The sequence below is a fragment of the Protopterus annectens genome, chromosome 1.part1, assembly GCF_019279795.1.
Source record: "Protopterus annectens isolate FY-2018-M chromosome 1.part1, PAN1.0, whole genome shotgun sequence".
NCBI lineage: Eukaryota > Metazoa > Chordata > Ceratodontiformes > Protopteridae > Protopterus > Protopterus annectens.
Window position 1 is genome coordinate 346,662,165 of NC_056726.1, and position 12,843 is coordinate 346,675,007.

The window sequence follows — 12,843 nt, forward strand, 5'->3', positions numbered from 1 at the left end:
ATGCCAAATGCCACTGTTTTTTTCTGTCTTAGATTCATAGAGTTCATTTTGGCAAATTCAGCTTGATAAGAAATCATCATTGCTCACTACATTCAGTACTCCGTTTGGCAGGTATACATTTTTGAGAATGCCATTTGGGATAAATTCTGCAAGTGAAGTCTCAATGTGCAATGGAGCAAATTATTTTCTGGGTATCCTTGTCCATACCTCTCAACTGTCCAGATTTTTGCAGAATATCCAGATTTTTGCCTCATATGTTTGGTCTGTTCCTCATAAAATTTGTGGTTTTCTGGCAAATTACTTAGGATTGAAGTCCCTAAATAATATTAAATAATGCAGACATTTGAGTTTCAGACTTCATATCCTTCAGAAAATATATAATAGTTGAAATCCTATTATTCTAGCAACTTTCTAAGTTTATAAGAGCAGTATTTAAAATATGTCCCTATTTTTGGGCCATTGTCCCCCCATTATTTCTGGCTTTGTCCAGATTTCTTGAACTGAAAGGTTGATAGCTATACCTTGTGCTATTATAGTAGACAACATACTAGTAGGAGGTAATGGTAAAGCTGTGCATGACAGAAACCTCAGAAAAGTTCTGGAAAGAGCACATCAAGTGAATCTTAAGCTCAATCCACAGAAATGCATATTCAGGCTACAAGAAGTTACTTATGATAGTCATTTATTTCTAGTTCAGGCATATGACCAGATCCTTCTAAACAAGCAGCCATTCTCGAGATGCCAGCTCCAGACAATGTTCAAGCCCTTCAATGTTTTCTTGGCATGGTTAACTACCTAGGCAAGTTCATTCCGGACTTGAGCCTTCAGCACTCCTTAGAGAGCTGACAAGTAAAGATGTATCATGGTCTTGGTCAGAACAGCACCAAAGAGCATTTGATGTCCTGAAACAGAGAATTGCTAGTCCACCAACTCTCAGATATTATGGTGCTCACAAACCAGTTACTCTTTCATGTGATTCTTCAAGATTTGGTCTAGGTGCAGTCATTCTACAAGAGGGTCAACCTGTTGCCTATGCATCAAGAACTCTTATCCAAACTGAAATGTAGTATGCTCAGAACAAGAAAGAGCTTTTTGCAATTGTGTTTGCATGTTCGAAGTTCCATGATTATGTTTAGGGTAGACTATCCAGATCAAAATAGACCACCAGCCTCTAGTCACTATCTTGAGATATACAGCTCCAGCCAGATTGCAACATACGATGTTGAGATTGCAAAAGTATAATTTCACTCTTGTCTACAAGAAAGGCAACTTCTATATCTTGCTGATAAATTATCCAGATTGCCCTGAGACATCACTGAACAGCATGAGAACAAGAACCTTGATTTTGAAGTCATGGAAGTGAGAAATTTTTCTTCCACACATCTTGATGAGCTGGGAGATCACACAGCCACAGATTTGCTTTTACAAAGGCTCAACCACTTTATCAGTCAAGGACTGCTGTCAAAGCAATCTAGTTTACCCCAAGAAGTGCAACCTTATTTTCCTTACAGAGATGATATTTTGTCTGACAAAGGTATCATTATGAAAGGTCCAAAAGTGATTGTTCCAAAGTTCTTGCAGTAAGAGTATATTACTATCTTGCATCGTGATCACCCAGGAACAGACTCTACCAAAAGAAAGGTGAGAGGTCTAGTATTTTGGCTTTTTATGTCACAAGACATTGAGAGAGTACTTTCATCTTGTTCTTTGTGTAATAGTACTAAGCCACATCAACAGAAAGAACCACTTCATCTAAACCATATTCCTGAACTACCTTGGTCGACAGTAATTACTGACATTTTCAAGTGGAATGGTCAAAATTATTTGGTATTAGTAGACTCTTACTCCGACTGGTTTGAGATTGACCTACTTCTTAACCTAGCATCCAGTACTGTCATTACTAAGATGAAGCAGCATTTTGCAGTCCATGGTAGTCCAAATAAAAGTTATTTCTGACAATAGCATATAGCTTACAAGCCAACAGTTCAAAAAATTTGCCGAAGTGTTGGACTTTACTCATGTCACAGGTAACCCAGAGTATCTGCAGTCAAATGGTTTGGCAGAATGTGCAGTTCAAAGTGCAAAACAGTTACTTGAGAAGTCAAAATGAGACAATAGTGATGTTTTCCTGAATCTCTTGAATCTCAGAAAGATTTGTAATAAACATCTTGGTTCACCTGCTCAGAGACTTTTGTTGAGACAAACCAGAAGTGCATTACCAATAAGTAGTCAATTGTTGACTTCATGTGTTAAGAATAACAGGTCAGTGAAAACCAATCTGAAGAAGCGTTTAACCCAGAAGTTCTACTATGATCAGACCAGCAAACTGCTCAATCCGTTATGAGAAGGAGAAGTGGTAAGGATGCAGATGTCCAAAGGTTATGATCGGATTGGAGTCATGAAGAATAGTTGCCCACAGCTGAGATCTTACATTGTGGAATCACAAGGAGTAGAGTTTAGGTGGAACTTGAAACATTTGATGCCGGTGCCCGAGCCTATACCATATCACATAGCCTATTAGAAAGACTGTTGATCTCAGATTGAGTTGTCCAGTGTTCCAGTTCCAGAGGAGTTTCCAGAGAATATTCCCATTCCTGGGATGAATCCTGAAGTTCCTGATACAAGATGTTCACCGAAGACTGTCCCTGTTGCTAAACATAATACAGATTGTTATGTTACCAGATCCGCTCATATCTCCAGACCATGTTACAGATACATGGCAACATGGACATGAACATTGTGTTTGTTTCTAATGTCTATAATAATGCATGTCTAACTCCAATGTTGTTTTTACTAAGGACAATCTTTTTAACAGGGAGGATGTAGATCAATGTGTGTGTATATACCTTTAAGAAGCTATCCAATGGCTTGCACAAGAGTATAAATGCTGAGCACATGTGAGCCTGACTGCCATTTTATAGTAAGCTGTTGAGATGTAAGCATGTATGTATGCAAGGTAGGTCTGTTAATCAGTTTGCTTATATTTTATGATGATGTTATCCATCCTGATGTGTTTCTATGTAATAAAGCATCTAAATGAACTACTCTGCCTGCTTGTCATCTATGTTAGAGGGGAACAAGCGACATCATATGAAGAGTGGTGTAAGATAGAGATGTCCAATGAGTTGCATACTCTTTGCATTAGTTATGAGTGTGACAGTATGTAAAATAAATTACAAAATGAAGGAGGTGGGGTATACAACACCTGAAGTGTTAAAAGAGCTCCTGTTCTGTTAACATATGCAGATGACATTATAATAATTGCAAAAAAAAAATTGGATAAAAGAAGTAATAATTTGCACACATAAGTTTCTATAGAGATAAGAATGGCTTTAAATAAAGAGAAAAATAAAGGTTTAGGCGATGTAGTAAAGATCAGTGGTATATATTTTACAATGAATAACATTTCTGTGTTAGGTATAAAATTTGGGAACAAAGATATAAGTAGAATTCAATGAGGAAAAACAACAGAAGAAATAAAACAAACCTGCCTTTTCTGGAGAACATATAATTATCATTCAGAAAAAAGGCTTATTTGATAAATCCAGTACTGATAAGAAAAATAGTTAACTTAGCAAGTGTATTTATGTTGCCAACAGTATTTAAAAAGGAATTATTGCAGATATTTTTGATTTATATGGGGTTCTAGATTAAACCCAGTAAAACAGGAGTTTTGTATGTAAATAAAGAGGAAGGAGGTTTAGGGTTAGATAATCCAGTGTTAAAGTGAATAAATGAAAAAGACGAGTGATTAATACAATTGTATAAATATAAGTATGATACATTTGGGGGTATGGCAAACAAGAGTAAAAGTGAAAATGAGTGTATACATGAAGAAATAAAATGTTACCAAGAAAAAATATTTTTGTGGAAAATAAAAATTAATGATATAGAAAAAGAAAGAAAAATATGGAATAAGAATGTATTGATAAACCATTGCTATGTAAGACCATGGGAAAATCTTACAGGTGAAAAAATTAAAGCTATAAAAATAAGAATCAAATGGTGTAATCAGGAAGTAGAATCTCAAGATTTTTTGAGGAGACTGGTAATAGGTAATACTTAAATCACCAGTAAAAGGAAATATGTCATATAAAAATAAAAGTGATAGAATATCTTTACATTGTCAAGAAGAAACTATGGAACATGTGTTTTTGAAATGTAAAAGAGTAAAAACGTTATGAGGAAACCTATGTAAATATTTTTTTCCAAAGACATAACAGAAGTGGATAAAATAAACATGGATATGATTAAATATAGATATTATAAGAACACAAGTAAAGAATATGTTAAAAGAATAGATAAAAAGTTATTTTATGTCATATGGGTTATATCCAATAAAAGAATAAATGAAATTATGTTCAACGGTGAACGGATTTTAGCAACAATATTAAGTAGAATCAGATGGTGGTTATGAAAAAAGGAGTAGGATTTAATAGAGATGAAAATTTAGTATGACTGTAAGGGAAATTATGAACATGTGTAAATATCTATATATTTGTACATTTTTAAAATGTGCATATATATGTAAATACATATACAAATAAAGGACCCCTGCTCTTTTCAATAGGTGCAATGGGATCTTTTATATCCAGCTGAGCTACCACAAACTCAAGGAGATGGGACCTCAGTTTAATGTCTCATTCAAATGATGACACTCTCAGGAATGCAGCACCCCCCCCCCATTTGTGCTGCACAGCTGTGTCAGCAATCACTCTACTTGGTATGGGAATAGAACACACAGATTTCCTGCACCAAAAGCAAGTGTACTACCTGTTGCACCACTGCCAATGCCAAGTTATTAAGTTAATCAGCAGGTTTATCAGTTCCTGATATAAGCTGATCTACCTCAGATTTCCATTTTATGTGTTTTGGATAGTATTCTACATTCCCTTAGGAATGTGTGTTTCTGTATAGTACTTGTTTGGAGAAAGCAGTTCTTTTGTAACTTTTTAAGTCTTTTTTTTGGCTGTCTTTGTATCTTCTGTACCTTAGTGTAGTGCCTGCTATAAAAAAATGTCTATGTGGCTCTTGTACACCAATTTTAGTAAAATTATTTTATTGGATGATTATGAAAAACAAGTTTTAAGTTATTTACTCAGAATCACGCACTATCCAAATACAGACTGAGGCAATCCAACTCAGAAGTGCAAGATGAAATTTGCTAGCAGCTTGCAGCATTACAACAATGAGCCACACTGCTACAAATGCAGGAGTTCATGATTTTAACTCTTTGAGCTATTCTATTAGACTTTCACTACTTATACTAGGAGGCTATCAGCAATGGCAGGCCAGTGATTATCAATACAGCAAAGTCTGTGTTCCAGTAGGTGTTCTTAAATGTTGTTAAATATTCTCTATGGGCACATGACCTGGAGAAAAGTTAAGAGGTGATTTTTTTAATCCTAAGTTCTGCCTTTTCTCCATGTCTATGCCACCTTAGAGACTGAGGGTACGGGGATAGAGCCACAGAGCACTCATGGGGGGGGGGGTAGAGGAGAGCAGATTTCCTTACAAAGCAATTTTTTTCAAACTTTTTGTGATGCTTTCCAGTGCAAGCTTTTCTGTTTAAATGCATTTGTGATCTTGATGCACTGGTCATGAAGTGTTTGGTCCCACAAGGTGTTTAGTCTTTAATGTAGCATTACAGAATCTGATACTTATAAATTTGCAAAACTCATAACAATAAAGTTTATAATATAGACATGCTGAGAGAGGAAGAAAACTGAATATCGATCTGTGTACTGATGTAGCTGCCCCCATTTCCTCCAGTAAGATGGGCTATATTTAAGGGTTGGATGAAGCTGTTCAGGAAGGGCAAATTAAACTGACAGATGTAGGAATTACAGCATTAATTAGACAGCTTATAGTAGAAAATTGTAAATCTGGTAAAGAGCACATAATTTGGAACCAATGCAAGAACTGAAGAGTCAGTTAATGAAAGACATGAAGAAAATTTTCTAAAGTAATGTGAGGAGTTTTGAAAAAATGACAGTTTTGTTGAAATAGGAAACAAATAATATAGAACAATCAGGCAGCTGAATAAAGAAGAAAGTATTAATGTATGGTCCTAAAGAACAAGTTCTGGGGGGCACATGGAATGAAAACAGCTGAGTCTGGACCCAAGGTATACTTAATCTGTCACTGCTCACAGCACTCCCTCAGCATGCAGTAATACCTGTACTATGGAAATCCCCTCATGCTTTACTGTATTCATTTTCTATAGGTGGCAACAGAACTGTAAGGGCTTAACAGGCTATGAATTCTTCGCTAACTTCAGCATCAGTAACTCATTGGTGAAATATCTACTTCACAGAACCAGCATCCATAATTCAGTTCTGACATCCACTCACTGTTTGTGTGAGGTTTGCATGAGTTTCCTCTGATTTGCCCCACTTTTCTAAAACATGCTACATTAAACTGCCCACATACATCATATTTACCATTGCCATTGTGGTTGAAAATGTATGGACCAGTCTACTTCCCCAAGTATAAATAAATAAATACAAATCAGCTCCCACACAGATGCCCACATGCACTTGCAGACTAGTACACAGCTCTGTTTAAAAACATAAATGGAACAATTCTGGGGTGATGCAATCTGTAATGTTTACCAGCTAACAATGCCAATTTTCAACACTCATTAGATGACTACAACTTATTGCCATACTTTAGCTTTGAATGGTTTTACTTTAAAGAGCTAAACATTTCTTAGATTATCTGATATCAGCCTATAGTTTTAGGTTGTACTATAGTCATCAACTGCAAACACAAAATACATTGAAGATACTCATAGGCATCAATGAACACATTCAAATGAGAATGTGAGTTACAGGATTTACTCAGGTTGGCTGGAACTAAAAAGGCTCATTGCACCTCTCTTTAAGGTAGGTTGAATGGTATTGTTAACAAAAAATATATTTATAACAAAAATAGTTCTATTACATTAAATTATTCTAAAAAACAAGATCAGAATATCAAAGTTAAAAAATATGGATTAAGGTTTAATGTGTAGCTTTTGTTTTAAACTGCTGTAAGGCTTATCAGCTTACGCTTCTGCCTAGTGAAAGATACATGTAGTTTCTTTGCATTTAGAACAGTACAGTTATACAGTTATATAGCAACAATAAGCATAGTATTCATGATGTATAGGAGATCCACTGCAATTACCTCTACTCATGTCAGCTAATTGTAGTGGAATGACAAGTATATAAAACAAATGGTATTCCTTTAATGTTGTTCCACAACAAAAGACAAAGTCAGCAGCAGTCACAGATGAACATGTACAACAAATCTAATACCTAGGCAGGAAGTAGACTTATTCTAGATTGCACATGTGGATTACAGTATTTACTTTGTCATGGCTAAAGCAGCACTAGTCATTTGAAAATAAACACAAATCTATGTTTTATTTAACAGTCAGGCAGCTGAACTGATTTAAGGGACCATTTTCAGCCATAACATGGGCATGATCTCAAATACACTTACATAGAGTCTTCATAGCACATAATGCTAGAGTTGGTTTATAAAGCAATGTCCTCTAAACTGTCTAATAGGCGAGGGTTCTAAACCAGAATTGAAAGAAGAATATGTATATTATATGACTCACTTTTGCCAAATGTATGCTCAGTAGTTCAGTTTTTAAGGAAAAGAATTTGCCAGTAGCAGATCTATTGGAGAAAATGTTCTGGTGTCCATTTGACTATATTATGTGTGATTATTAACAGCTGTCCTGCTTTCATACAGCACTACAGCACTTAAAACTTCATTTTCATCTGCTATACAATAAATACTTCTTGTTAGGTTGCAGTTTATCTAATTCAGATCATGCGTTTTACTTATAAAACTGATTGAGTACTACTGTGTTTTTAAGATAATGCATTCTGCGTGTATCTGCTATGCTTAGCACTGTGCCACTGACATTCTGCTCTACAGTTAGTCCTTCTCCAAGGAGTATGCGCCCATCGACTCAGTTTTCTTCAAGGAGCTGGTTGCGTTCAAGTGCTCCTGCCATTTATCTGAAGGGATAGATTGATGCAGGGAATGCCTGGATTTAAGTGCTGATATAGCGTGGTCAAGCTGGTCGATCTTAGAGGTGATATGAGTAAAGTGACTGTGTTTTACATCAAGCTGTAAAAAAAAGATAATAGTTGTATAGCTTTAAAGCAAAGATGCAGCAAATTAGAATGTAAAAGTACAACACAAATAGGAAGATAAACATAGAATGACAGTAGAATAATAAATAAAACTCAGTCACAGTTTTCCGTGAGAAGGGGAGAAATTATCTTTGCTGCATTACAAGACACATACTGTACTGCAAAACAAAGGCATTTATAAACTGATATGAAAAAAGTCTAGAAAATCCATCAACTCCAAACACTCATGCTCAAGTGGCTAACAGCTGTGATTTAACAATGCGCATGATCTTGGGATAAAGTTCTAATTTAAGTTTCATATACCACATGAAGTACAATTGTATCAGTTTTCATAAATATAGTTGAATATATACCAATATGTATTGTGAGCTATATGGGAATAAAATTACATAAAAATGCAAGCTGGCTACTGTGTGTGAAATTAAGTTGTGAGATGCATGATTAATGCATGCAATTACAGTGAGTAACTAAAGTAGACCAAAATGGACATCAAGAAATGAAGACTGAGAAAACAATGACTGAAAACTGATACAAATGCATGATGTGATAAGTAATACTGATATATATATATATATATATATATATATATATATATATATATATATATATATACAACATAAAAACACATGCATAAACACATAGCATCACCCAACAGCCATATGCACACATGAAGAGAAGCAGTAAAGTTGCAGGGGTAGGATCAAAAAAGTAATACAAACATGAACACTAGCAGAGCCACACATAATAAAATGAATGTAAAATGCATTTTTTCTTAAGTTTTTTCATTTATGGACTGAAGAGCTCCTGGAAATCATTGCTCAAGGAAACAAGTTTGGACTTGCATTTCAGGAGACCACAAGCAAGACATTTCAGGAGGCACAAGCAGGATTAGTTAAAGATGTTACAGATGGCAAGTCGGTATATATATATATATATATATATATATATATATATATATATATATATATATATATATATATATATATATGTGTGTGTGTGTGTGTATATCTTTTTTTTTTTTTTTTTTTTTTAAGTAAGAGAAAGAAATTTCATCAGTTGTTTGGAAATTAAATGTGAATGATCAGCACGGTGTCTATGGAGAGAATTCTAGGAAAAACATACCCTTGTGAAGTAGTAGTTATTAGGATGTGTATGTATATGTGTGTGTGTATATATATATATATATATATATATATATATATATATATATATATATATATATATATATACACACACACACACACACACACACATATATATATATGCACCTAAAATGTGTTCCAACACAAAAACAGACTGCTTAACAAAACAATCATGCCACTTCATAAATGTAATTAATTACACAAGCCAGATTCTGTTTTTGAACAGATATTAACTGGCATGCACACTTAAGTTTCCAAAGCACTCACTGATGGCATACATGAGGTTCTCAGGTGTAATACATAAACTATCATAAATACCTAAACAGTGTTTAGGCCATATGAACTGTAGGGTTACAAATGACTTTCACAATAAGTGGCAAAACAACAGTTATGAAACAGAGCTCCTTAATCCTGTATTCATCATCATCATCACCAACCCTCCTTTTTCTCATTATTAAAAGGGGTCAGGGTATCATGTCAGCTGTTGCCACATCTCTCAATTTACAGCTACAGTACTAACTTCTTTGACAGTTATGCCTGATTGTTGCAGGTATTCTCCCCCTGTAATCCATCTGTCTCTTGGCTGGACAGCCTTGTCTCCTCTTGACATCTTTCTGTCTTATTTACCCAGTTATCTTCTGCTTTCCAGCACATGTGACTGAAACACCCCAATATGTTCTCCTTGACCTTCTCTGCAATTGGGGATGCTTTGGATTTTGCTCTGATGTCCTTATTTCTTTGTCTAGCCCACAGTATGCATCCTGCTACACATCTCTGGAACTTTATCTCTATCACCTGAAGCTTTCTCACCTGCTCTGCCTTCACTGCCTTGGGAACTATGCCATATAGAACTATTGGTCACACCTCTGTTTTGTACACCTTACTTTTCAGCTTCTTTGACACTCTTCTATCTTATATTACCCGACACTTTGTTATAGCTGGTTGAAGCACCTCTGATTCTAGATGTGACCTCTTCATTCAGACTTCCTTTCTCCTCAGCCACACTTCCCAGATACATAAACTGTCAATCTGTTCCACTAATTTCCTTTCTATCTCAATTTTCAGATTCTTCTGGTTTCCCCCATTTGCTGTCATGACTAATGACTTGTCAGTATTCAGTTTCATCCCATGTGCCTTCAGTTTTGCATTGCATTTCCCTGTCATTTGCTGAAGTTCCTGTTCACAGTCTGTTTGCAATGCCACATTGTCTGCATAGAGCAACTTTGCTGACCTTTTCCTTCCAACTTGTTTACTAATGTATCTATCACCAGTATAAACAGTAGTGGGCTCAGAGGCGAACCTTTTTTGTACATACACTCTCACTGAGGGTCCCTCTGTGAGTCAGAACACTGTTAATACGTGCATCATTGAGTCTGTGTACATAGCTTGCACTAATTTTACCAGTGTTTCTGGGAATTCAGTCTACCACAGAACTGTCCAAATCAGTTTACTTGGGACCTTGGCACATGCTTTCTCTATGTCAAGGAATACCCAAGTGAATGCTCTCCTCATCTCCAACTTCTACTGTCCTATTTGTCTCACTGCAAACATCACACCAATCATACTGTATCATGATCTGAATTTGAACTGCTCATCTCTCATCTTACTTTCTAGTACTCTGCATAATCAGTTATCAGTCACGCAATGCACTTTCATGCAGTGTGATGGGAGTTTGATACCAATGTACTGACCACCGCTGTGAAAGTCCCTTTTGTTCTTGTACAGTGGCACTATAGTGTTTATTTTCCAGTTCATGTGTGATATGTCTTTCTTTCCACATCACAATAGGTATGCTTAGGAACCTTGGCTCCTCTACTGCACCCAAACACCTTGATCATATCTGCCATGATTTCATCTAAGCCTGCTGCTTTCCCTGACTTCATTTTCTTTAGTGCTGTTTTTACTTCTTCTAGGGTGGGCTCTTCATCCTCTTTTATCATAGGCTATACAGGGAGCAGTGTACCAGTGCATTTTTTTTTTCAGTCAGAATCGTCTTGTAGTATTTTGCTATTGATATCCTATGGATTGGTGAGCAGAATATTTACTGGCATCCCTTATGAACAGCATCAGACAACTGTCTTCCTTATCTTTCTGTTGCCTTGCAACCTGAAAGAGCTTCTTTGTGCCATCTGCATGCCTTCTTTTTTTTGATAACTTCCTAGACTTCTACATTCCAGCACCAGCTTCTCTTATGTACCTTACTTCCATACCTAACTTGGTCACATATTGCTCTATCAACTTTGAATACATTATTTTGAGATTCTGGCATTCTTCTTTGGCTCCACCTATTTCCCCTTCTTCCTGAGGTGTTAGACCTTGAGTATTTCCTCCAACTCCTGTCCTTTTGCTCTAGTCAACGTCTAGGTCTTCAGCCTAGTCACTGTTGACCATAGTACCTTCACTAACCACTGCTTACAGTTAATTGTGACACTAGTGATGTATGCTTTGTACCAACTGTTTTACTGTGTATGACTTTGCAATGTCTAATTTTACTCCTGAAATTAGTTTACCTGAGTTGTATGCTGACCACTCTTGTATGTGATCTTGTGACTGTATCTTTTGGTGCACCATATGTTGAACATCATTATGTCATTTGCCAGAAAAAAAGTCTAGAATTGTGTATCTTTTAATATTCCTGTTGCCCCACCAAGAAGTCCTTATATCTCATTCTGTCTGCCCTAATATGAACGTTCAGATCCCCCATATCAAGACCAGCTCATATTGTTTTGATTTATCTAGAACATCTCTGAATGCCTTCTTTTCCTCATTACCACAGGCCTGCTATGGAGCATGGACTAAATGAAGATTGCATATCTTTACAGTGGGGTCTGATTACCATGAGTCTGTCAATGATTCTGATGACATCCCTTACTGTCTTCAGAAGACTATCTCTTGCCACAATTCCCACATCATTTGTAGTCTGTAATCCTCTTGAATAATAGACTCTGGATCCCAGACTAAGAGTCTCAGCTGTGATGCCCTTCCACTTTGCCTTCACAGAATATCCATACCCCTTCTTACCATCACATCCTCTACCTCCAAGATGTATCCTGTCAGTGAACCTATAGCCATTCCTTAGTTCATTGGTAGCATATTGATTAGTTTATGTCCAGCTGTCATTCAACAGAAGTATACCAGGTAACTCTCACTATGCCATTAGCTTATTGACCAAGGATTGCTGGGCTTTATGGAGAGCATACACTAGCTGGTAGGGGTATGTAAACCCTACCACCATTGGCATAAACCCCTGGAGTAGGACAAAGTGGGCCATAATTTATTCTACAAACTGGACCTTTACATATTCAATTAGCTCCCCCCACACGCTTTTTTTTTTTGTTACTTGGAATTACTATTTTCCATTCAATTCAAAGGAATATGTCAAATGTACAAATTTTCTCCTCTATAGTTTGTTTGGTTTTTTACAAATGAGATGTGCAGTAGGTAGGTTTCTACTGTAGTTCTGAGGTGATTTTTTAATAGTGTCAGGTAAACTTGTACTATTTTAGGAATATTGTGTGGGCTATGTTCATAGGTTCATAGGTTGG

The 12,843-nt window shown here is 36.1% G+C and overlaps 1 protein-coding gene across 1 annotated transcript in view; it reads right to left on the bottom strand.

Moving 5' to 3' along the window:
- Nucleotides 1-6,983: 6,983 nt before the first annotated feature.
- LOC122804958 (cytadherence high molecular weight protein 2-like) overlaps nucleotides 6,984-12,843 on the bottom strand; it is a 699,628-nt gene continuing 693,768 nt past the window's right edge. The window contains exon 9 of the mRNA XM_044075199.1: nucleotides 6,984-8,130. Coding sequence (XP_043931134.1) covers nucleotides 7,936-8,130 — 195 coding nt within the window. The 3' untranslated portion in view covers nucleotides 6,984-7,935. The remainder of the gene's footprint in view (nucleotides 8,131-12,843) is intronic.